The 25,846-nt window shown below is 48.6% G+C and overlaps 1 protein-coding gene across 3 annotated transcripts in view; it reads right to left on the bottom strand.

Moving 5' to 3' along the window:
* Positions 1 to 519: 519 nt before the first annotated feature.
* The window catches only part of Cracdl (CRACD like), an 88,885-nt gene continuing 63,558 nt past the window's right edge, over positions 520 to 25,846 (bottom strand). For 2 of the 3 annotated variants that reach the window (XM_059281694.1, XM_059281692.1), the window contains exons 7-10: positions 20,675 to 23,048; positions 3,426 to 3,595; positions 2,227 to 2,371; positions 520 to 1,333 (exon numbers count right to left, since the gene is read on the bottom strand). In XM_059281694.1, coding sequence (XP_059137677.1) covers positions 1,191 to 1,333; positions 2,227 to 2,371; positions 3,426 to 3,595; positions 20,675 to 23,048 — 2,832 coding nt within the window. In that variant the 3' untranslated portion in view covers positions 520 to 1,190. The remainder of the gene's footprint in view (positions 1,334 to 2,226; positions 2,372 to 3,425; positions 3,596 to 20,674; positions 23,049 to 25,846) is intronic. The other variant, XM_059281693.1, reaches the window with a different exon arrangement.

Here is a 25,846-nt window from a genome sequence, read left to right as displayed (position 1 = left end):
AGCCCACTTCCAGCCCTGGGCAGGCGGTTCTGGGTTGTATAAGAAAGTAGACTGAACAAGTCATGGGCGGCAAGCTGGTGAGCAGCACTCCCCCACGGCTTCTGCTTCATTTTCTGTTCCAAGTTCCAGCCTCAGCTTCCCTGAGTGGACCGTGACCTGGGATGTGTTAGCCAAAATAAACCCTTTGGCTCGCCAAGCTGCTTTTGGTCATGGTGTTTCTCACAGCCACAGGAAGCAAACTAAGACAGACAGCCTTTAAAATTTTTATATTCTACAATGCTGTGATACAGAGAGCAAATGAGAAAAAAAAACCCTACATATTCTTCTCTCTCCCTAAAAAGCACACCAATGTTCTGTTAGAACAATGAAAACAAACAAGCCAATCCTCCAAATTTCAAACACCCAACCCAGCCAGGATTTTCAGTGAGGTGTGAAGGGGGAACTCAATACACCGCCTTTGACTCAGTATAGGAGGATGGTCCCCGCAAGCAGAAATAACATTTACACACAAAGCCGAAGCGTGTTTGAAATCTTTTATTAAACAGGCAATGCATTGTGCAATGGTTCAGGACACAGATGCCTAGTGGAAAAGTTTTAAAAATTATTTTTGGAAACAGTCTATGAGTTGACAAACCCTGCCACGTCCCATCCCCCCCTGCTCAAGGATGGACAGTTTCAGGAAACCAGACTGTTACGTAGCTGCTCTTATAAACGGCATCCCTGCTTTCCCATAACATCATGCCTATTAGTAAACACAAAAGACGACGATGGTCCACGGCAAGACAGTGGCCAGAGGCACTGGCTGATGACAAGGGACAGCCCAGACCTGGAACTCATAAGAAGTTCCAGTTCTGTTCTTAAAGGACACCCAACATTCACCTCTCTTCACTTCCATTCGCTGGCTATTGGGGCCTCTTTAGAAAGTGGATGCTGAAGGCTCACACTGGTACCGTCAGCACAGGAAGGAGCTTTTACAGGGTTCCTCCTGCTGCAGCCCCTCTGGCTCAGGACTGAGGCTCTCTTGTCTTCTTTGATCCACCTGGTTCCTCTCTCTCTTCCCCGAGCACATCATAATTCGATGACAAAAATCAATCTGAAGTTTCACAGTCTGTTTGCCATGATTTATTGGCAGTTTAAAACTAAGTGGCCCCGTCAATGCAGTGGACATCCTTCATCAGCAGGCTGCCAATCTATTTTATGATTTGGGGCATGTCGCTCCAAGCTTGAGATTTCTTCCTGGCGAGTTCCATCCAGGACGGCTGATCTGAACTCGCATAACTGGCTCTCTTCAGCTGATGCAACTCCTTCTCTGTCATCGCTGCAGCCTGAGCTGCTGAAAAGGACACAAAACAAGAGACAAGAGTGTGGATTTTCACTAAGTCCCTTGAACAGCTTTAAATATACGTTACAGTCTCCACTGTGTTCCAGAACACACAATCCGTTAATACGGAAATGTGTGAAGATTTAAGCATCAGGGATGGAGTGTAGCGGATTGAAAAGGCTGAGGAGCAGCCTTGGATGGTTCTGGAGGCCAAGGGAGTTGAGAATGTTCAAGGTCTAACCACAGAGCCCTGGAGGTAGGCTGCACATTGGAACAAGGCTAATACCATCACAACCACACACTTAAAAGACAGCTTGGAAAGTTAGATTCTTGTGTCTTCAACTACAGCGCAAAACAAATAAAATTTAGAAACTACTGGGGTGTTGTTCGGTGACAGAGCATATGATCAGTGTGCAGGAGACCCTGGGCTCATTGCCCAGCAGCATTAAAAGCGAAAACTGACACATGCTACCAGAGTGAGCTCAGAATCACATTCAAAAACAGCAGAGAAAAGGGCCCGTGTTTTATGATTTCATGTTCCCAAAAAGGCAAATCTTATAGAGACATAAGGTAGGCTAGTGTTTACCTACAACCAGGGAAGGGAATGTGACAAATGGGGATGAGTTTCTTTCCAGTGTGAGGGGAACGTTCTATTCTTAGGTTGCCACCAGGGTGGCAGGACTCAAAAAAATATACATAGTCTCATTGTAAGACACATCCACTGAAATGTACATTTAAAACGGGTGAATTTTAAGATGTGTAAATTTCATCTCAATAAAAGCTCCATTAAAAAAAAAAAAACCAGCTCGACATGGTAAAACAATTCAACCAAACAAACTCCAGCTGCAGGAAGAATTTGGTTATAATGACGGCAAAGTGTTTGGAAATGCACACCAATCTCATACCCAAGTTCTGGTGGGACAGTGAGATTCCTCTCTGTAGTCCCTCCTTGAGGCTCAACTTTGACCCCTGCCTCTGGGTCACAGGAGGCTTTGCAGGGGTCATTAGGAAAGATTTGCTTCGGACAAAGTCACCCTGCTTCACAGGCTCCTATGGAGACACAAGAAAGACACACACGTTGCCCAGCTATACAGACTCAGAGGGGCAAACACCCAAAATGACTTAGCTACAAGGTGTCTCTTTCAAGATGAATCATGCTGCTGGCACTTTCTGGAAAGGGCGCCATGCACCAGCTCGCCGATGCTACCCATCAAAATGCCAGAGCTCTGACTTGTACCAGCCCCTTCCAGCCCACATGCTCACGGTGGCTCCTTCCTTGTACCTACAACATCGCCTCAGCCCCAGATGGTGGACAGCAAGGATTCTATGTGAAAGCCAAACAAATTTGGTTTGGAAATAGCGTTGTGGCTTTCTGACACATGGTGAAATGGCACAGGCCGAAATGGGCTAACATTTCCTTCTTTAACTTCCTTTCCCCTGAACTACATAGAGGTCTGCAGCCAGGGCTACAACTAAGGATTGCATTAGCAGGAAGGGTAACAGGTCCTACTGCAGTGCAGGCTCCCTTTCCCTTACAGCAGAACCCCGTTTATCCTGCTGCTTAGTGGAGGGATACAGAAGCCGAGTCACGCCTGCTTCTGAGCACAGTTGCTTGGGTTGGTGAAAGCTATTTTCAGCTGAGTGCAGAATGCAACCCTGGGTTTTAGCTGTGCAGCCCCAGGTGAGGAAGAAGGGAACCCAGCAGGCAGCAGCAGCAACAGGGGTCATTTATCACTGCACAATGAGCTGAGATGGATCTGGTGACAGTGTCACCACGTGTCTAAGGGGAGACGTCATTTTAACTGTCTTCAATTTTTCCAGAGGCTGAGCTGCGTTGCCTAGGAGGCCAGAGCACAGCGCTGTCTCCACTGTCTTCATAACAGCCCACACAGGCAAAGAACGGGCAGATTGCTGCTCTATGGGGGCTAGAAGCTGACATACCGACTTGGTCTCACTGGTACTGAAGCGTGTGTCAGCAGTCACCATAGGCACGGGCTCTGTGATGTTCACGCAGGATCTCTGCGATCACTGCAGTGCCTGCCCCCACCACACCCTGCCAAGGTCCCCCCCTGAACTCCACAGAAACAGTGTTTGTTCTCAGCACCTGGGTTTGCTTTCCAGTTTCTGTCTTCAGGATCCGTGACCCAGACTTGTCTTCCTGGTTGACAGGCAGGTCTGGGGCTCCTCTTCGCTTCTGCCGGGCCATGGTGATCCAGGGTGGGGTGGGTTGCCCACCAGCCCCAGGACCTGTAGCAGCAGGAGGCTGAGCCTTTTCTGTGATAGAGGCAGTAAGGGACCAAGGTTAGGTAGACAGTCTCACCCCCCAAATTCTCTCCCACACAAGGAGTTCTGTATTGCCTTGGCTCAGGGAGCAAGGGGAGGTGGGGTTGAGGGGTGGAGTCTAGGAGAGACCCCACTTTCTCTTACTCCCTGAGCGAAAGCCTCTCTGATGACATTATTTCTCTTCTTCGGCAGACTTTAGTTTTTCTAAAGATGCCTCAAAGAGATTATCTCCTCCGGTCTGAGCCACCAAAAAAATCGTATGTAACTGCCACCTCAACATGCATTTTAAAGCGATTTCTACCAGAGCACTCTGTCTAGAAAGAGAACGTGTGCGCAGATAAGCTGTCTTTGACAGTCTTCATTTGGGACCAGCGTCCTAACAACATTCCCTTTGCGGGATGTGATGCCATGTCTAAAATCATTTCATGCTTCATTCCTTACCCAGAGGCCCGTTGTCACCTGACACAGGAAATGCTAGGTGCCCGCATGTTTAACAGACTGTATTTCTCTTCTGCCTTCCTCAAAGTCCTTAGAGGCTCACTGGGATCTTCTTTTTTCCTTAAAGGGTTCTCTTTGCTCTCTCCTAGCATTTCTTTACCCTTAGTGATCAGAGGTTCCCTATGAACTCTCTTCTCAAGGGTCCCCCCCCCCCCCCCCCGCCCCGCCCGATCCCACTGTGCGCTGGCTCGAGGCAGCTGCCTCAGTTGGAAAAAGATGGAAATTTCTCTCTGGGTTTGAACTTAATTCTCTCAGTTAACAACATATTCGGAAACAGTTCTGATTAACACGAAATTCACAACCAGAAGAACTTGCCATTCCAGTTTCAGATCAGAGGTAGAGAAGTAACTTGCTGAGGGCCGGGGCAGCCTCAGCAGATCTAGTGTGTTTCTGGTCTCCCTGCACTCCGGGCACCTCTTAGCCCAAAGGCACACGTTCTGGCAAAGTCTTTATGCCATACACACTTGAATAATTTCATTCCAGGTAAAAGATTTTTAGATTTTGATCTAATTTTTTTTTTTTTTTTTTTTGGTTTTTCGAGACAGGGTTTCTCTGTGTAGCTTTGCGCCTTTCCTGGGACTCACTTGGTAGCTCAGGCTGGCCTCGAACTCACAGAGATCCGCCTGGCTCTGCCTCCCGGCTGATCTCAATTTTTTAAACTGAGCACGAAGGGGGCTGGGCGGATAAGCGGTTAAGAACACTGGCTGCTCTTCCAGAGGACCCACAGGTGACTTACAACCATCTGTAACTCCAATTCCAGGGGTTATGACACCCTCTTTGGCCTCTGCAGGCATACACGTGGTATATAGATAAACATGCATGCAAAACACTTGTACACATAAAGCAAATAAACAAATAAATAAAAGAAATGAACAGAAAAGTTATATGGAACAGCATGTAAGGGAATTGGTATAAGAGGAGGCCACTGAGGGAAGCTGGGACTCTGCAGCTGGATCAAGGACGGGGCCTAGTGGACTAGACCCAAGGCTGACATCTCAGGGGGGCTGTGACAACTCCTATTTTCTTCCCCAGTCTTTGCATGGAAACTGTGGTCTTGTACACAAAGCAACGACATTAAGCTTGGCAGGGAACAATTTTTCCTTTCCCTGCACCAAGGTGTGCTGACAGAATTCTATTCTAAGCACAGAGGGGTCACCCACCGGAGCTGCCTGTCTGTAGGGTGGCAATGTTTCCAACTGTACGGTTGTGTGCCCGTGTATCTCCGTTCGCATGCCGACCCTCAGGAGTCAGCGAACCCTGCGGCTGCACCTGGCTGTGCCAGGATGAGACAGGTGACCTACTCGGGCAGCGCCACCAAGCACTGACCTGGGCAAGTGGCCAAGATCTCTCAGGAGCCATTTCTTTCCCTTCTCGATTCCTAGATTTCCCCCAACGTGGACACTTCCCACGATGCCGAGCCTCAGGAATGTTGCGTCTCTGTCCCAAGTAAGTCTGGGCAGAGCTGGGTGACAGCCATTCTGTTCTGTGACACAGGTCTCAGTGACCTCCATGGCCTGCACCCTCACTCTGCACTCGACAGCCACATTGGCTGGGTCTGTGCTCTACCTGGGCTGGGGAGGGCTAGAGAGGGGAATGAAGACACGGGCCACAGACAGCATATGGAAGCCTTCAGGGGCCAAAGAGCTTGTAAGTCACAGCTTAAAGCATGACCTCTCAGGGTCAAGGTTGCATCATCAAATCTCTTCTGGGATTAAAATCTGCTCAAAAGGTCAGTCCCAAGAAAACATAGATGTGGTGTCAGTTCAAATAAAACACTCCTTTGTTTATCTTTCTGCCTCAACAGACAGGCCTTAATTTCCTGGGGATTTGGTTCAAGGCCTCTGACAACTCAGCTCCTTTTCCCTGAATGACAAGGGTTTTAGGTTGTCAAGTAGGTCTGCAGCCAACACCCCCAGAGCTGAGCATTTCTTTGACTGAGGACCAGAAACTGCATGTTGGAATTTGTGCGATCCCTTTGCTGGGGGTCTGGGAGAGGCTGACTCCACACACACAGCTGCCAGGGAAGGGAGCAAGACAATCTGCCTTAGAACAAACCCAGACCAACACTTCCAGATGCTGAAGTGCTGCAGGTGTGGGGAGCCAGAGGGCCCCCCCCCCCCCCGGCTCACCCCAGACAACCCGAATGCAAGGGAGAACAACTTCTGAACGAAGGAAATTATCATTCTGTGATTTAAGGACAGGATTCCATCAAAGGAGCAGTTGATAAATTGGTTCTTTTTTTTTTTTTTTCAAAATCCCTTCCTCCCCATTTACATACTCTCTTCCCTCAAGATCTATTTGGGGAAATATGTGTAAAGCACTAATCCTCAAGACAGTCTGTCCTGGGGCTGGGTGGAAGGCCTCAGACCAGCAACACACTTCTGGGCAGACCAACCCCCTTAAAGTGGGTGTAAGTGCGGGTGTAAAAATTCTGCAAGACAACCTGCCAGCTACACCTCCCAGATTCAAAGAGGTTCAGTGAAGTCATCCTCCCCCTCCCCCAGGCCCCACCACAGCGCTGGCCACCTGCCAGCTGCTCTTCCTTCCAGTGTGTGCTCAAGAGTTACTCTGTTGCTGCTGGCAAATAAATAAATAAATAAATAAATAAATAAATAAATAAATAAATAAATAAAACAAGCATTTTATTGATTTCTGTTTCCTAATCTCTTTTGAAAAATGGGGAAACTAAGGCAGCAGGCTTATGGACCCAGCGTCTCCTAACATTGTAGCGGAGCTGTCTGTTCCCTAGAAGATCTGTAAGAATCGACCTCCCCAAGTCCTAACCACTGAGCCATTCCTGCGATGTCCTACCTACAGATGGCAACACTGTCCCTCACTTGGATTCGCTCCTTTTTCTTGGGTTTTAGTGCCTATTAAAATTCAGACGTAAGGTACTGGTTTTTTGTTGTTGTTGTTTGTTTGTGTTTTGTTTTTTCTAGAAAGAATCCTTGAAGTGACCAGCTGAGGGGCCAGGATTGAAACGTGAATGGTGGGCACCACCCCACATGACACCTGGCCAGAAGTTGAGCCTGGAAGCTTACAGCTGTCGAGAACACAGTCGTGGATGGGAAGCCATGAGCTGGAGTTTGTGAACTCCAGGGACTCCCTGCCTCTTTGGCTGAGAAAATAAGGCAGATGTTCTGCTCGCAGCAAACTTGAAACAGGATGGTGTCTTCACTTCTTAAAAACTTGGTGTATGCTCTCCTCCTTGAAGCAACAATCTGCGTGTATGTGTGTGAGCGTGTGGTTGAGTGCATGTATATACAAGTTCGTGTGTGTGTGTGTGTGTGTGTGTGTGTGTGTGTGTGTGCGCGCGCGCGCGCACGCAAGTTCACGTGTATGTATGCACATAAAGGCCAGGGGTTGACATCAAGTGTCTTCCTAAATCTCTATGCATCTTACTTTTTGAAATAGGGTCACTCACCTAACCTGAAGCTCACTGATACACTGGACTGACTGGCCAGGAAGCCCCGGAGTCCTCCAACCCCTAGTGCTGGGATAATAGGCAAATGGGTGTTGAGGATTCGGTTCAAGTCCCCATGCTTGTGAAGTAAATACTTTAACTGACTGAAGTCATCTTCCCAGGTCCTAAACTGTCATTGTAAAAATGTATATCCACAGCTCATTCCCAGGTTTTAAAACCACCTCCAGCAAGAAGAGGCCTGAGAGTCTCACTAAGACCTCTGATCTAAAGTGGATGTCTCTCAAGTGGTTGAAGCCAGAACAGGGGACGGTGCCTTCGTACCTCAGTAAACCCTGCTCAGTCCTGTCTGCTGGCTTTTCAGGTCCCCAGCTACAGTCCTGATCTACATGATGGGCATGGGAACTACAGACAGGTGCTAAGGGGACCTCCAGAGCAGACATGGACCTCGTGTCCTGGGAATATATAGGATCTTGTGTTTACTTCAGGGTTTATATTGGGTTTCCTGTACGAAGGACTTCAGCTCTGTGTAGCAGGAATCTTAAAGAGTCTTATTAATAAAAACAAACCCAAGGCCAGTTATTGGTGTGAATGCTGAAAGATCAGAGAAACAGAACAGGCCACAGCCACCTCACCTCGCCAGTTCCTCAGCCGATCCTGTTTCCTCAGACTGGAAGCCTCTGTGTCCTCATCCAAATGGATCTCAGCTGAACTGCTGCTCAAAACCTAAAAGCTTAACCAGGCTCTAGTTCCTAGTCCTCATACCTTAAATACCTTTCTGCTTACTGCCATCACTTCCTGGGATTAAAGGCGTGTGTCACCATGCCTGGCTGTTTCCAGTGTGGCTTTAAACTCACAGAAATCCGGATGGATCTCTGCCTCCCAAGTGATAGGATTAAAGGCGTGTGTGCCACCATTTTCTGGCCTCTATGTCTATCTAGTGGCTGTTCTGTTCTCTGACCCCAGGTAAGTTTATTAGGGTGCACAATATTTTGGGGAAACACAATATCACCACAGCTTTGTGCTGTGGGATGTCACATATGCTGTGAATATGTGCTGCTATGATTGGTTAATAAAGAAGCTGCTCTGGCCTATGACGAGTCAGGATATAGCCAGGCAAGAAATCCAAGAGAAGGACAGGAAGAAGAAAGGCAGAGGCAGAGAGAGATGCCATCCCGCAGTCCAGGGAGCAGCATGTAATGGCACACAGATAAAGCCATGAAATACGTGGCAACACATAGATTAATAGAAATGGGCTGAGTTTAGTTATAAGAGCAAGAAGCTTGAGCCATAGACCATGGCCGTACAGTTTGTAATTAATATAAGCCTCTGAGTGATTATTTTATAAGCGGCTGCGGGACCACCAGGCCAGGCAAGGGGCCGGGTAGGACAAGAGGAACTCAGGACCTGAGAAATTTCCGACTACAGCTCTGTTCTCAAAGCATTCACTGATCTGTTGTTTGTCCTGGTTCACAGACCACTCCTGGTCAGCATACACTTTTGGTCTTTGGTGGCTTCGATCAGTTCTGTCCAGCGGCCACTGGGCAATGTTATAACAGAACTCAGGCTTGCAGTGTCTACCGGAGACTTTATCTCAAACTTCTGAGCATTTTGAAAGTGGGCCAGGGTTTTCCATAAAGCAAGCTCCCACATAGCATAAAGCTGTGTACTAGCTCCAACTATGAATGAAACTACCACCCCTTCCTTTCTCATTCAACAGATAATCAATGCTCATGGCTCACTGACTCGACTCCCCATTTGAGGATGCTCTCCTTGCCAAAATGCATTCCCAATCCTGGATCAGGCATTTGTATGGTTACCTGGAGACATGTACTCAGCAGGAGAAAATCTGAGTTCCTTGGTGTGCATATTCCCCCATGAGATGCAATACGAGGACATTCTGCCTTCTGTTTTCAACTCCCGCACTGTCCATGTGTCTTTATTTAGTGCCACGTGTTTGGGCTTTTTCTTGGTGTTTTCAGTGTTTTATTTTTACACAGGCTCTCACTGTGTAGCCTGGGCTGGCCTGGAACTCACTCTGTAGATCAGACTGGCCTCAAACACACAGAGACCCACCTGCCTCTGCCTCCCAAGTGTGGGGTTAAAGGCATACAGCACCACACCCAGCTGTTCTCGGTGTTTAAAATCACACCAAGAGCAGCGCTGAAGTGCCATTCAGAGTTCCTAAGTGCAAGATGGTTATGCTGTGTCTTACCATGTCGCATAGGTGAGTGTGTGCTAGAAAGATCCTTCAGTCACGAGTTACAGTGCTGTTAGCTGTGAGCTCGACACTAACAGATCGAGGATACATATTAAATAAGATGGCTTTGGACAGAAACACACAGAGACTGTGACAAGATTATGTACTGGCAGGCTGATTCTGAGACCAGACACTCACAGGAACCTCACCTAACTGAAATTCACTGCTCTGCCCAAATATCATGTATGGATTTTTTCTATGCCTTTATTACTCTTCAATAAACAGTGAATACAAAGGAAAGGACTGGAGAGATGGCTCAGGAGGGGAATTGCCTTCTGTGCAAGCATGAAGACCTGAGTTCAGAACCCTAGTGCCAACATCAAAAAGCCGGATATGGGGGCATGCACTTATAATCCTAGTGCTGGGCGGGCAGAGACAGGATGACCCCTGCCCAATGGGTCAGGTCCAGGTTCCGTGAGAGACCCACTCTCAAAAAATAAGGTGGAGGAAGACACCCCATATCTACCTCTGGCCTCCACATGCACACATGTGTACACACACAGGAACACAAACGCATGCATATGACACATAAACACACAAAAGTAAATACAAACTAGAAGAGGCAACCAGCAGGACTCACTAGGTGCTAGACCCTGGCCAGGAAGAGGAGTCTAGCTTCCTGCCCACACAGAGAGACAGGGCAGGCCTTCGCCTCAGAGCTATTTCCATGATGCCAGGAGGAAGGGCATCAAGGGACATTGAAGGATGTCCCCTCCCTCGCTGGCATCTCCTTCCCATTCTCTTTACCCCCTCAGCCTCCAAGGCATCCTGGGACCTAGCTCAATTTGCCTTTTGATGGCTGTCCCTCACCCCACTCCCTAGCTCTCAGGATGATGCCTACCATGTCTGAAATCTCTTTCCCAGCCACAGGCGAGGCCACAAGGACCACATTGTCCTTACCCTGTGACTTCCTCTTGGGTCAGGAGGCACAGGCAGGAGCTCCTTGCTTGACTCTGCTTCCTCGGCCCCAGGCTTCTTGTGGTTTTAATTTCCACCCACAACCCAGAAACTCACCTTTGCCTGACCTACACAGCTTCTCTCTCATTCTTCAAACCCACAAGATGGGAAGAAAACAAAAAACAACAACAAAAAGCCTGTCAGGCTAGGAAGATGGTTCTTTCTACCTATCCCGAAGACCTGACCTGACTCCCCTACCTCCACCCGCCAGGACCTAGATGCTGGAAAGAAAGAACCATATCCCAAAAGTTGTCCTCTGACCTCTACCCATGCACCATGAGACAACTGCCTGTACGTATATAACACACATATTAAATAACTAAAATGTAATGATTTCTAAAATGTCCCTCTGAATGGTCCTATTCCAGGATGGGGAGAGCTGGTGGGGATCCAGCTAATTCTCCCCCTTTGTGTCACAGTCAGCCTCTAAAGGTACTTCACACTTGACCTCATCCGGTCAAGCTGCAGTACATAGAAGGAATTCCCATTCTCACAACCAAGGGCCCAGTTTCTGGTTTATTTGTTCTAGTTTGTGGTATTTCAAAGCTCTCCTGCCCAGAGGTAAAACTGTGTTGAGAAGATGTTCACAAAATACCAAGTGATTCACATCTGAGTAAGATATGTGGAGTGAGGCCAGGAATCCGGCCATCCAGGTGCAGACACATTTACTGGGGGCACCCGAAGGCAGAGATGATCTGTCAGGTTCTTTTCCTCATCCAAGCAGAGCTAGCTGCTCAATGCTTGGCCAGGCAAGGTGAGCAGACAGCCCAGACTGGCCCAGCCCAACAGCTACACCTCACAGTGGAGCCCCTGGGGAGCCAAGGTGAGTTGTTAGTGAGGGTGCCAGCCCCAAAGAACTTTGTTTTTCTCAACTGCCACCAACTGTGCAATTAAAATTAGTCTCTTGGCCAAAAGCGATGACCCAAGCCCAGCTCTCAGGCCAGAGCCTGCAGGTCTCTGTCACCTACCTCAGATGGAACTGGGATCTTGCAAGAACACAGGATGTGGGGACAATTACTTGAAAATAATTTTGAGCGGCAGCAGAATAGTAAGAAAACCATTGTATTGTATGACACCTTCTCCATACAACTGGAAAGACGCACACATGCCTCCCCAGAGATTCCTTGCCCCGCCCGTCCTGAGACTATCTAAGAACAGCTGGAACTCCATGAGATCTACCTCCAATAGTCATGAAGGAGTAAGTAGTCACTTACAGGGATGGCCCTTCTGTGCAGAGTGAACATCTCCCTTCTATTACACAGCTGGGCTCTCCCTCACCAAGCACTAACGGGGGGTAAGGTCTCCCCACCAAAGAGATGGTAAGAACTGAGTTCCACTCGTCTTTGCTTTCCAGAGCAGCGCTGTTAGCCTTCTGTCTCGACAGCAAAGGACCTGACAGAACCAACTTAAACAGAGGAAGTATTCATTCTGGCTTCACACTGTCAGGGTTTCGGTCCACTTGACCTTGCTGCTTTTTGGCTCGTGGTGGGAAACAAAAGCCATGATGGTAGAAGCTTGTGGTAGAGGAGGCCTGTTCACCTCTTGGGAACCAGGGAGCAAAACACGGACAGGAAGGGACCATGGTCCGAATATTCACTTCAAAGTTTCACCACCGATGACCTAATCTCCTTCCTCTAGGCCTGCCTGCCAAAGGTTCCTCCGCCTTCCCAAAGGCTTACTAGCTGAGACCAAGTCTTCAACACAAGACAACACAGGGGCCTTTGAGGGACATTCAAGATCCAAAGGCTAGCAGGTAGAGCGTTCCTAAGGACCTTCACGACCATCCTTGGGATCTCTTTTCCAGACCCTGAGGTTCATGGAGTAAAGTGACTTTCCCAGGATCACTTTCCCAGGAGGGTTGGTTTGAAATGTCAATAGGTCATGACAATCATCTGAGGTGTGTGCCTCAGTGGAGGAATTGTCTACATCAGGTTGGCCTGTGGGCAAGTCTGGGTGGGATTGTCTTCCTTGCCTTAAAGGATGTGGGAAGACCCACCCCAAATGTGAGTAGCACCTTCTGCTAGCCACCCAGATAAAAAGGACACAGAAGAAGGAGGAGCATTACTCCATTTACTCATTGGTTTTAGAAACCAGTCCTTTCTTCTGGGCTTTTTTTCCAACATGGACTGAGGACAAGTGGCTTTCTAGGAACCTTCCAGGCCTTCAGATGGGTGCCACTGAGACACTCAGCCTTGTAGACAAACCAACTGCTGGTTCATGGCCTCTCTGGTGTGAGGCAGCCATTGCTGGACTAGCCAACTGTTGACGCACCTAGCCTCAAGGTTTTGGCCTTCCAAGTGTGCTACTGCTAGTGTTCTGAAGGTATTGTGTAAACTTAGCACACCCTTTATTCCTCTAGAGAACCCTAATAGCTATGGCCACTGTGTAACAAAGCTGAGATGTGAACACAGCCCTTCTGACTTCTGATCTTCACTTAGAGAGCCACATGCACCCCCTGATATTCAGGGAGATGGTCCCATAAATTTCTAACACACCCACTTCCTCCCCATTGAACTTCCACGTTGAGTGACTAGGATAACAGTTACTCCACCTGGGCTTTGTACTGTCTTTGAAGCTGGTAATTCTATGCCACGGAGGGGCTGTGCACTGGGGAATGTTCACCATTTTCCTCCCCTCACGCCACCCACTTTTTGACTTTTGACAACCAAATCCATCTCTAAAGATGGCCAAACACGCACAGGAAGACAAAACTGCCCTAGGTTGAAACCAGAACACAGTCCCTGAACTGAGTCAAGTTGAGTTTCCTGTTCCCTGCAGGCCAGGTGTCTGAGCTGGGGACAAGTTCCTTTCTCAATGGCTGCAGGTCCAGAAGGAGTGAGAGAATACGAGAGTTCTTTGTGGACTGATGCCTGCTACTATCATACTGGGCTTGTCCTATGCTTGACAGACATCCAGAAGGACCCTGGAAAATTCCTGTCAACTTTTAGGCCTCTTCTGTTTCAGCTGCTCCCCAGAGCTCTTTTGTCCTCTTGGTAGCTCATCCAAGAGGGCTTTGAGGACACAGCAAGGTCACAGGGAAGCCTAATTTGTCAAAAGTCTATGAGCAGCTGGAATTGGACACCAATCCTCCCAGGCGCTCAGCTATAGGGAACACACGCCCAGCTTCCCATGAAGTTTCGTAGTATCCCTTAGGAGACTCAAGAGTATGGGAGGTGTCCACTCCTGTCCCAGTCTCTGCACTGGGGGATCACAGAGCTGTGGCAGTGCTTGTCATAGAAGTCCTACAAGGTCCCACAATCCCTACTTCTCAGGGTAGGTCGGTAAGTGGGTCCTGAACTGCTCGGCTCTGTCTGATGTCTCCATCTATGAACTGGCGCCTCGGTCTGAGCAAGGATGAAGAATCCTCACCACGGTGTGTTCTATGTTTCTGAGATGAGCAAAGTGGCACTTTCTTGGGAAAACAGCTCTGTACTGGGAAATGATGTCACATGCCACAGGTAAAATGCCTTTGCTGTCCTGTGTTCCCAAAACTCACATTAGCAACAACCTCATTTTACACATGAAGAAAATACACTCTGAGAAACTCAACTGACTCTGGAGAGCAAACCCTCCAAATCCATGTTGCTCAGGTCAGGGTACCGTGTGTGCTTCACACAGCAGAGGTGTGTGAGACTGTGAGAGCCTGGGACCCGAGGGGAGGCAAATGGTTTAGAACGCAGAATTGTTGTTTCTGGCCCTAATCTAAAAAGCCTTGAGTGCCTGACCCAGGAATTACAGCTCTACTCCACATGTGTTGGGAAGGCATGGAGAATTTGTAAAGAGGGACACTCCCATGGTTAGATGTGGGATGAGAACTGGAAGGGAGTCAGGTTAATGACGGGAGAGTTCTGTGCTGGGGTCTAGAGTGTAGCGGGAGAGTACCTGTGTAGCATTTGCTAAGCTCTGGGTTCAGTTCCCAGTGCTGGGAAAAAACAACGAAGTGCATATTGCTGTGGGGATGAGAGAAAGTAGCAGCACTTCCTGTGGAGATGGTTGAAACTCACTGACCAAGTTGCACAACATGACCAGTATTTTTCTTCCTTCAGGCCAGGTAGGGGTGGGGCACAGATTAACCAACCTCACCTACTACCCGGCAGGTGGTGGGTGTGGGGAACCGTCTCCACTGTGCTGAAGTCCAGTGCAATCTTCATGGAGGACAATCTAGAGTCACCTAGTGAACAGTGGACAGGAGTCCACTTTGGAAAATCTGTCCTGGAGAGCCACAGTGTGATTCAGAAGTGAAACTGGCTGGTAACCACAGTACAGTGACTGTCGTAATTAGGGTTTCTATTGCTGGCATAAAACACTATGACCAAAAGCAACTTGGGGAGGAAAGGGTTTATTTCAGCTTACATTTCTACAACACAGTCTTCCATCATCAAAGGAAGTCAGGGAAATAACTCAAGGCAGGAACCTAGAGGCAGGAATTAATGCAGAGGCCATGGAGGAGTGCTGCTTACTGGCTTGCTCCCCATGGCTTACTCAGCCTGCTTTCTTATATCACCCAGGACCACCAGCCCAGGGGTGGCACCACCCACAATGAGTTGAGCCCTCCCACATCAATCATTAGTGAAGAAAATTCACCAGACTTGCCCACAGGCCAATCTTGGGAGGGGGTGTATTTTCTCAACTGAGGTTCCCTCTTTTAAAATGACTCTAGCTTATGTCAAGGTGACCAGGATGGTGACCAAGAGGGAAAAAGATTCAAAACCAGCACAATGCCCTTCATCAGGTGGCACACATAGGAGACAATGATGGGGTCAAGCCACTCAAGCTGGTCCTGACACATGTCCCTTCATTGTGGACTTCAAATATCAAAGGGCAAGCCAATATGAATAGCATGGGAAAAAAATCATTCATGCGCCTATCCTGGTACGTTAGAACCACAACTGTGGTGTGTGTGGGAAGGAACAGGCACGCGTCTCTTTGTGTAGGGTGGGATTAGACGACATTCAGAGAAGGGTAGGGAGGAGGCTTTGGGTCTTGTATATTTAAAAGTTATTTTAAACTTTACATACAGTAAAATTCTCCCTTTTTGCTGCTAAGTTCTGAGCTTTAACACATGCTTAGATTCTTTAAACTGTCAGGGATAGGATGCAGACTAGAGTTAATACGCTAAAGAATTCACTTGTCCTACTCCTGCATGATAGGCTCTCCAGCTACCTCTGGTAAGATCCGATCTGTCTTCTTCCCGATTTCATTGTCTAATGCCAGGAGCATGTGGGAGGGGTCATTGTGCTAGGAGGCTTTCAAGGGTAAGGAGACTGGGGAGTCTCTATCTGAACTTTTCCTCCATAGTGAAACACCCCCATTTCTGAGAGAGTCACAGACACGGAGGAACACAGGAAGGGCCAGGAAACAGGTCAGAGGGCTAATAACACTCTCAGGAAAGGGCCGAGGAGAGAAAGAGAAGGCTAAAAAGGAACCTAAGTGTGAGCAGAGATGACTTTCCTTAAAAAAAAAAAAAAAAAAAAAAAAAAAAAAAAAAAATTCAAGATAAGTGTGGGTATTCTTCCAAAAGAATCAAACTAGGCCCAGGAGATTGACTCCAGGGCTTTGGGCATGCGAGGTGGTCCTGGTTTTTTGTTTTTTTTTTGTTTTTTTTTTTTTTCTGTCAGCTTGGCAGACACTAGGGTCATCTGGGAAGGGGGAACCTCAATTGGGAAAAAAGCCTCCATCAGACTGGCCTGTAGGCATGTCTGTGGTGGCATGTCCTTGATTGATACAGGAGGATCTAGCTCACTGTGGGCAGTGCCACCCCTGGGCAGGTGGTCCTAGGAGATGTAAGAAAGGTAGCTGAACACAAGTCTGGAAGCAGGCCAGTAAAGCAGCTTTTCTCCATGGCCTTGAAAGGGAAAAATCAGTAGCCATCTTGAGAGACGCCCACCCCCCTGACCCCTCTCCCGCCTCCTCTAAAGGTATTTGCTGACCAGCAGTTTTAGAACTGACCAGAAGTCTAACTCATAGGAAGATAAGGCTGAAACAATAAATCTATATATCCTGGACTTGGTAAAAACAGGATATGGGGAGTAATGGACTCAACTGACCAGAAATTGAACTTATGAGAAAATAGGACTGGAATAATAAATTTGAATGTGTATATCCTGGGTTCAGAAAAGCAGGACATAGGGAGTAAAAAATTTATGTCTCTGTAGATACCCTGAATCCTGTTAGCCATCAGTAACCTCATGGTTATAGTTCAGCCAGTAACTTCAAAGAACTACCTCACCCCTAGCTCCCTGGTCCAATCCCAAGCTGCATGTAAACCTTTCCAATATAAACCCCTTCAAGTGAGTGCTCGGGGCTGTCCTCCTCCACCCGCTGTGTCAGATGTTGGATGTGCGGACCAAGCCCCGGGACTTGTTTTGTTACTAAAAAAGCTCTGTGTACTTGCATCAGGTATCGGCTCTGTGGTGGTCTTGCTTGGGGGTCTTGAGATCTGGGCACCACAGCCTCTACTTCTGTTCCTACCTCCCAGTTCCTGCCCTTCCTGAGTTCCTACCTTGACTTCCTTTAGTGATGAACTGTGATCAGGATGTGTAGGCTCAATAAATCCTTTCCTCTACAAGTTGCTTTTGGTCATGGTGTTTTATCAGAACAATAAAAAGCAAATTAAAGCACGAGATATAAATCTCTCTATCCCCTTAAAAACATTCCTTTGAGGCAGGGTATTGCTAGACTGTAGTGGCTGGCCTCCATCTTGCCACTGGCCTGCCTCTGCCTCTCAGTAGCTAGAATTACAAGCATGTGCCAATATATCAGGCTCACAGCAAGCTTTTTCTGTGTTTTAGAATTTTCGAAACAAGACACTACCACCTTTTACAAACAATTCCTACCAGCTGTGTTCCTGACCTGTAATTTAGACTCCGAGATGGATTGGTCTAACAGGACAAAGGATGGTGTCTTGGAAAATGAACAAGCTGGCTAACCCTAGGCCATTTCCCCCTCATAGCAGATCAGCAAATTGTGGCTGAGGTCTATAAAGAGGCCTGCTCTGTGTTGAGGAGTGTGTGCGCGCACACACGCACACACACACACAACTGCGCTTGTGTAACTACTTCTCACTACTTCATGGTAGCCTCCTGATGTCTAGCCCTTTGGCAGACCGAGCTCCTGTACTCATTACAGTAATTCCTGTGCCTCCTGCCCTCATCCCACGGCTGAAAAGTTTACTCCTCCCTTCAAAGGGAACACAGGGTGTGGACGGGCAGGGCAAACATCCCTGCTGGGGACAGAGCAGCTGGAGACACGGGAGCAGTTTAGAACTGTGCACCCACCCGGGACACTCAACACTCACTTTATGGCACACACCTGGGAGTGGGGGTGGAGGAGTGGCAGCCTATCTGTGAACTCTGGGCAAAGTCCCTGCCAGCACAGGGGAGTCGATAGCAAGACTTAATTATCTGTAGGAAACAGATGAACATGGCCATTAAATCTTTCATTATCTATAGGTTTTATATGGGTGAAATTGCCTCCAGCTGCTATAGTTTTGGAAGAGTGAGGATGAGTGTAGAAGTCATACTAATGAACGAAGCCACAGACAGAGCTGAGTGTGGGGACAGTGTGGGGACTGTTTCACAGGTGAGCCTCAACCACACAGACCTGAGGTTCTGCTCTGGTCTGTCTGAGGCAGCCTGCAGACCCTCAGGTGGGGTTGAGGAGAACGGGACCAGGCAGCATGCTAGTCCTGACCCTTGTCTCTCACATCACACCCTCTGGGACAATGGGTTCCTAACAGACTGTGGCTAGTTCCTATTCTTTTCTATTCTCAGGAAAACACAAACCCTTCCCTGTGCCGAGTAAAAGAACCCAAAGGCATTCACTTTGGGAACCAGTGGCTATTTCTATGGACTAGAAAATGTCAATGAACACAGACGAGCAAGCTAACTCTACTATTGAAGAAGGTCCTCACGAAATGAAGACAGTTTCACCTTTTTTGTAAGTCAAAGCAAAGGCACAAAATACAAAGTTCACTGCACACCATCCCAGGCACATTTCTTTCTTTATTTAGGAGACTGGATCTCATTATTTAGGTCAACCTGGTTTCCGACTCATAATCCTCCTGCCTCTGCCTATCCTGGACATTTTATAGTGTCAAAGAGGTCAAATGTAATTAAGGGGCCAAACATTGCCCCCCCCACACCCCGAAGCTTCTCCCCTTTCAGCTCTAGCTGTGACCCTGAGTTCTACTCATTCACTAGGCCCTTGAGAGACATTTCCAGTCCCAGACCATGGAAGCAGATGGTGATGATATCAAACTTTCACCTACGAAGCAATTCTCCTTGCTATTAAAACAGCTTTCTGAATCACTCTACAGCTGCCTCAATAACACACCGAAAATGTGCAGAGCAGATCATCACCTCGGACTTGACCCTCCCCTCGAACTCTCCATTGCTACAGTGGCAAGGAAATCATCACAAATTCATGACTGAGCCAATAGGCTCAGGGACCAAGAAAGCTACCCTCCCCACAAGGTGCTGGGATCTTCCAGCATCCCTTAGGAACTCAAAGTGACTTACATACCTAATGCTTTACTAACTTCTTACGTGGACACAGGAAACATCAGTTTATCTTTGAGCCTGTGTTGATGATGTTTCCTTGAGAGCATTTTTTCCTGTGTCTGGTGTCTGCATCTGCTTTTTCAGGGTTCTGGATTTCTCAAGAGAGACACCCAGCTTGGCTTCCTCTCTGTCCCACAGGACGGTACTTAAATGGACTCCCGGACTTATAGAAGCTTCTTAAAAATAGAGGGAACATTTTACAATAAAATTTGCCATGGAAAAACTGTTGCTAAGGTCCCCAGTCTCTCTGTTAAATGCGTAAGTGTGTATGGACACACACACACACACACACACACACACACACACACACGCACGACCCACTAGTTGTATAGTTTTATTTTTCATTAATATTGTAAGTCTGCAATGGGTGGCTTCTATAATTGGGTTGCAGATACTCACTTCCAACAGATTTTTTTTGATCTGGAACATCATAAATAAATCAAAGAGGGATACAAATCATCTGTTTTGTCTCTGTTCATCTTAAAGACAATTTCCTTTAAAGGTTATTAAATAGTGTCCCAAACCTAATATCATCTCCCTTAGGGGACAGGAAGCAACAGCTGACGCTCTTATGACTCCAATCATGCACAGCATGATTTCCACGTGAGGCATGCTGCAGAGGCCTGATTAGGGTAGGGGAAGAAGTTTTTCCTTAGGGGATAAGAATTCAGAAGAACTCTCAAAAGCCAGAAGGAGATTAGGACCAGGAAAAACCTGCATCAAAATTAGCACCCACGTTGTCGGCTTGCTGAGACCCAATGTAGGAGGAGCATTTGCATCACCCATTTAGAGCCTGGGGATATTCTGCAAAATCAGTTTTTAGATTTTCTTACTATGTCTATCTATATATATATGATTTTTCTGCATCACACAACATTCTGGTATTGAACTGCCTATCTTCATTATAGTCCCGATTCCTTTAAAACGTTTATTTTTATTTATGTGTATGGTGTTTGCAGCATGTGCATGTGTGAGTCCAGGTGCCTGCAGAAGTCAGAAGAGGGTGTCAGAACCCATGAAGCTGAAGTTACAGGCAGTCAGCTGTGAGCCACCAGGCATGGGTTCTGGGAACCAAACCCCAGTCCTCTTCCAGAGAGGCAAGCTCTTAATCACTGAGCCATCACACTAGCCCCGCTGCTCTGGTGCTGGTGATTGAACCCCAGGTCTGTGTAGGCATGAGTCACAGCCTCGGCTTCCTAACTCTCAAACACGTCAGCGGTTCTAAGAAAATTTGATTTTTCTTCCATTTCTCTTTGTACTAAGGTCCGCGGCTGTTTGTACCGGTTTCGTGAGCGTCCCAGCAACACATTCCCGCAAACCCTGTTTTCCCTCGGACCCATCTACTCCCAACAACGACCTTGGAAGGCTCTTACCAGCTCCCTGGCGGGGCGACTTCTCCTTCCTGGGCTCGGGAGGCAGGATGACCGGTATGAGTCTCTCAGATTCCCCGGGGCTGGCATCCAGGCCTGCAGGTGGGTACGGCAGGGTGAGGCTCGGCAGGAGAGGCTTCCTGGGCAGGGGTGGCTTGGTACTGGGCTGCTCAGGAGACCTGGACTTCCCTTTCCCTTGCCCATTGGGGGACCTGGAACTTCGCAGCGCAGGGGCAGCCCCGGCATGGCTCTGTTCATCCTTGGGGAGCGGAGTCAGACCTCCTCTCTCCAACCTGACTTCCGCGCTGTACCTCTTGATGGCTTTCGCCTCCTGGGCAGAGCCGTTTCTGTACTTGAGCGAGAGCGAGGTGGACCGTAGCTTGACTGGGAAGGGGCTCTGGTCCTCTCCAGGAGCTGGCTCCTTTACACAAGGATCAGCATCCTGGAGGCTCCTGCTTGGTCCTGCCTGGCCGGCCCCCGTGTCCCCTGAGACTTGAGGGTCACCACCCATAGTCTTCCTGTCCTGGGGCTCTGGCAGCACCTGCAGGTCATCAAGAGCTGCCTCACTCCTCCAGGCAAGGCCACTCCGTAGTAAAGGTGCACGGGCCCCTGCAGGCGCATGGCCGGAATGTTCCGGAAGGCGAGAGCTGCTGGCCCGGGCACGCGCTCTGCTTGAGGTCACGGAGAACCTCTTAACGCTGCGCTGTGGCTCAGTACTCCGCTCGCTCTTCTTCCCCAGGGCTGCCTTCTCTGGACCCCCTGATGTCGCAGCCTGCGCAGGCCTGGGCCGGGCCGGGGGCACAACTGCTCTGACCTGGACTCCAGGGCTGGGGTCTTTCAGAGGAGACTCTCCGGGGGACCCACCAGAAGCCAACGCCTTGTGCTTCAGGCAGCTCTTGGGTACTGGTGGGCTCGGGGAAGGGGCTGTGGAGGACTCCGTCCCTGCTCCCTCAGGCCTGGATACCACCAGGGTCAGCTCCTCCTCCTTCTGGACACTTTGGTCCTGTCCCTCTGTATCTGAGGGTGTCTCCAAGATGGTGTCAGTGACAGTCTCAGGAGTTGGTGTCTCTCCCTTTGGAAGTATTGTGTCCCTGTCCCTATTGGTAGGTTCCATGATCTCTTTGGGGGGTGCCATGTCTCCCTTGGAAGGTGACATGTCTGTGTCTGGAGGTGCCATGATCCTCTTGGGAGGTGCCACATCTTCCATGGAAGGTGACATGTCTATCTCTGGAGGTGCGATGTCTCCCTTGGAAGGTGACATGTCTGTGTCTGGAGGTGCCATGATCCTCTTGGGAGGTGCGATGTCTCCCTTGGAAGGTGACATGTCTCTCTCTGGAGGTGCGATGTCTCCCTTGAAAGGTGACATGTCTGTGTCTGGAGGTGCCATGATCCTCTTGGGAGGTGTCATATCTCCCTTGGAAGGTGACATGTCTGTCTCTGGAGGTGCCATGATCCTCTTGAGAGGTGTCACATCTCCCTTGGAAGGTGACATGTCTGTCTCTGGAGGTGCCATGATCCTCTTGGGAGGTGTCACATCCCCCTTGGAAGGTGACATGTCTGTCTCTGGAGGTGCCATGATCCTCTTGGGAAGTGTCATATCCCCCTTGGAAGGCAACATGTCTCCCTCTGGAGATGGCATGTCTCTCTCAGGAGGTGCCACATCTCCCATGGAAGGTGACATGTCTCTCTCTGGAGGTGCCATGTCACCCTTGCAAGGCGACATGTCTCTCTCGGGAGGTGCCATGACCCCCTTGGGGAGCGTTGTATCTCCCTCAGGAGGTGTTACATCCTCTTTGGAAGGATGAGTCTCCTCTTCAGGAAGTGCTGTGTCCCCTTTGGGAAATGCTGCGTCTCCCTCAGGAGCTGCTGCAGAGTCCTCCTTGGAAGGTGCCATGCCTCCCTCAGCGACATCAGATAGTGGAGTTTCCACATATCCAGAACCACAAACAATCTCCTCAGATACGCTCTCTACTAGAGGACTCAGGCCTCCAGAGGACAGCTCTTCCTTCTGGATTTCACCGTGGGGAATGTGGTACAGAGAACCTTCTGGCAGAGATGGGGTTCCTGGGCATGGAACTGAGACTGCCATGGGCTCGGTGACCTCTGGCGTAGCCCGGTGGCTTGAGGGTTCATCTCCAGGAGAACCGCCCTCCTCCATGCTGGCACTGACTGCCATGCTGTGCTGCAGGCGAGCACGTCTGGCACAGGCCCCTCCAGGGAGCAGCAAGGGTCCAAACTCAGGCCTTCTGCCCAGCATCAAATCCCGCTGCCCAGCACTGGGATGGTCTTCTGTATTGACTCGGAGTAATCGTCTCCCTTCATATTCTTCCTCCTCCAGGGTCCACGACAGATCACTCAGGGATTCAGACTGTGCCCTCTAGGAGAAAACAGAGGTGAGAGACATCCACACTGCAGCAAATGTTAGAGTCTGTCCCTGCTTCCGCTAGGACTAAATGTGGTTTAGGAAACACAGTAGCTCTCAAAGGCTGATGCTGGAGTAGATGTCCACACACAGATCTCTTCAGCTGCCTTGTGAGTTCACATGGAACCTTGGTTCATAAACTCAGCAGATCCATGGCAGCCAGGCCCTCAATGTAAAGGCAACTCATGCATCCAGATATGTTATCACACACCTTTAATCACAGCACTCGGGAGGCAGAGACAGGCAGATCTCTATGAGTCTGAGGTCAGCTAGCCTGGTCTATATACTGGGTTCTAGACCAGCTAGATCTATACAGTGAGATTCTTTCTAAAAAAAAAAAAAAAAAAAAAAAAGGAGCTCAAAACGAATGGGTGCCTGCTTGCCTAGAGCCGAACAGAGGGCCTAGGACCAAGATAGAGTGACGATCTGTCCTGCTTTGTGTTCTTCACTAATTCTGTTTCACTCTAGACTTATGCGAGTGAGGAGTGGATTGCCATTTTTTTTTTTATACTTGGAGAGCCTGGAGATCAAAGGCATGGAAACTTTGGTCAAGACTGAACTAACTAGCTGTTAATAGGAATCCCAGGTCAACAGGCAGTCTCTCTCTGTCTGGTCATGGGCTGTGATACCAAGTTGTCACACAGCATTGCTCTCCAGGGTTGTGCCCTCATTGAAAAAAACAGATAGTTTTCTTAAAAAGTTATATTTGTATCATGTCAAACACAGTGAATTGTAAACCACGGGATAAAAGCCAAAAATTTCAGTTGTAAGTTCTGTGGTTTTCCATTCATGCCAAACCAGGACCCTTCCACTGTGCCAGACGCTGCCTCCCGCTCTGAACCTCCAGAACATTCTACCAGCCAGACTCCCTCAGTCTTTACTTCCTGCAGATAACCTGCCTGAGCTAATGATGCTTCCTTTCCTGGCTCTCTAACACACCTGGAATCCTACACGGCCTTGTGGCATTTTTTTCCTTTGGAAAAGCCCCTGGAATTTAGATGCTGGCCTGGCTTCCTCTTGACTGTCACACACTCAATTCCTCCTCTCAGGAAGAAAATGAAAATCGAGGCAGACACAGGTCATGCAAAAGCAGTACGTGAACATGATTCAAAGGTTAAGGGTTGATTACTGCAAAACGTTCAGGACATCAAACCTTGGGAATCATTCAAGTTGTTGCATTAAACAGTGCTCTGTCTTGTTTTCTAAGGTAGGAAATGTGACCTTGGGTACGAAAGAGTTGGTTCTTGTTGTTGATACTGTATTTTTATCTTTGTGATGCTGGAGATCAAATCCAGGGCCTTGTGCAGTGAGGCAAGTGCTCTAACCCCAAGCTACACCTACAACTGCTATTTTTAACATTTCCAGCTGGCATCTGCTTGCTAAAGATCACAAGAAGTCTGGGATGTCTGTGACCATACCTAAGCTCATTTCTGCCAAAATGCACAATTCTCTTCTTTTGGATTCCAAAAGAAGTTGAAGGAAGAAATCTACACAAGAAGTCTGGCCAAAAGCTGCAGGTTCTTGACTTGGTCATGTCACTGGTCTTTTGCCATTTTCTATCGGAAATTATTGATATGGGGGGCTCAGTAGGACATGGGTCATGATTGGAAACCATCCATCACAGAACCCAGGCCAATTCAGCAGACAGCTGGGAATCCAGTCTGGCTAGAGCACCTTCCAGCTGAGCTACTGGCAGCTACGAAGGTGACTATGGGAGTGGGGGGACACAGCAGGATGAAGGCTGGTATGGGGTGTACTGTCCAGAGGAGGGAATTGGATGCTGAGTGGAGCCCAAACGGTGGAAAAGCAGCTCCCACATAGCCTAGGACCTCTGGCTAGCTGCATTAGGGAGGAACTCAGTCTCCCCATCACTGCCAGGGTGCACTGTGCCTACTCCATCTAGGCAACCTCCTGGGCATTTCCTCCTTTGGGGCTTCACAGTGGTTTGGTACTCTGGAAGCATCCTGAGGAAACAGAAATGCTCAGCGTGCACTGCTGTGGGATGTTCTGTATGGCAAATGTGTTGCTGATTAGACAATAAATAAAACACTGATTGGCCATTGGCTAGGCAGGAAATGTAGGCGGGACAAGGAGGAGAATAAAGCTGGGAAGTGGAAGGCTGAGTCAGAGAGACACTGTCAGCCACCATGATGACAAACAGCATGTGAAGATGCCGGTAAGCCACGACTCACGTGGCAAAGTACAGACTTATAGAAATGGATTAATTTAAGCTGTAAGAACAGTTAGCAAGAAGCCTACCACGGCCATACAGTTTGTAAGCAATATAAGTCTCTGTGTTTGCTTGGTCGGGTCTGAGAGGCTGTGGGACTGGCAGGTGAGAGAGATTTGCCCTGACCGTGGGCCAGGCAAGAAAACTCTTAGCTAAAAATGGCGCCCAACGTGGTAGCAAGAGTTTCCACCTAAAAACTGAGATAAAAGATTCTAAAACGGAGCTAAAAACAGTTCCTAATTGTCTCTCTCAAATGAGCGGCAGCTGCTGGTTTGAGCTAGTGGTGGGTTCCTGGCATGCATGCTCGACCTGCAGTATGGCGGGAATGAGGCCTCTGCAAGTGGCACATTAAGCTGCATGGTGGATTTAGACTTTGCTAGTACAAAACAAAAAAAGTTTCTGGACTACACGCTGCTTGGATAAAAGCATAGACCCACGATAGCTCCCAGAGCTGGTGGTAAATGTAGCCACGTTGGGAAGCTGAGGTGGGCGGAGCCAGCAGCCACAGCTGCTGCAGCTTAAA

Source organism: Peromyscus eremicus, chromosome 16_21 (assembly GCF_949786415.1).
Source record: "Peromyscus eremicus chromosome 16_21, PerEre_H2_v1, whole genome shotgun sequence".
Classification (NCBI taxonomy): Eukaryota; Metazoa; Chordata; class Mammalia; order Rodentia; family Cricetidae; genus Peromyscus; species Peromyscus eremicus.
The sequence above is the reverse complement of the archived record's forward strand: the minus strand, read 5'-3'. Positions and strand labels throughout refer to the sequence as shown.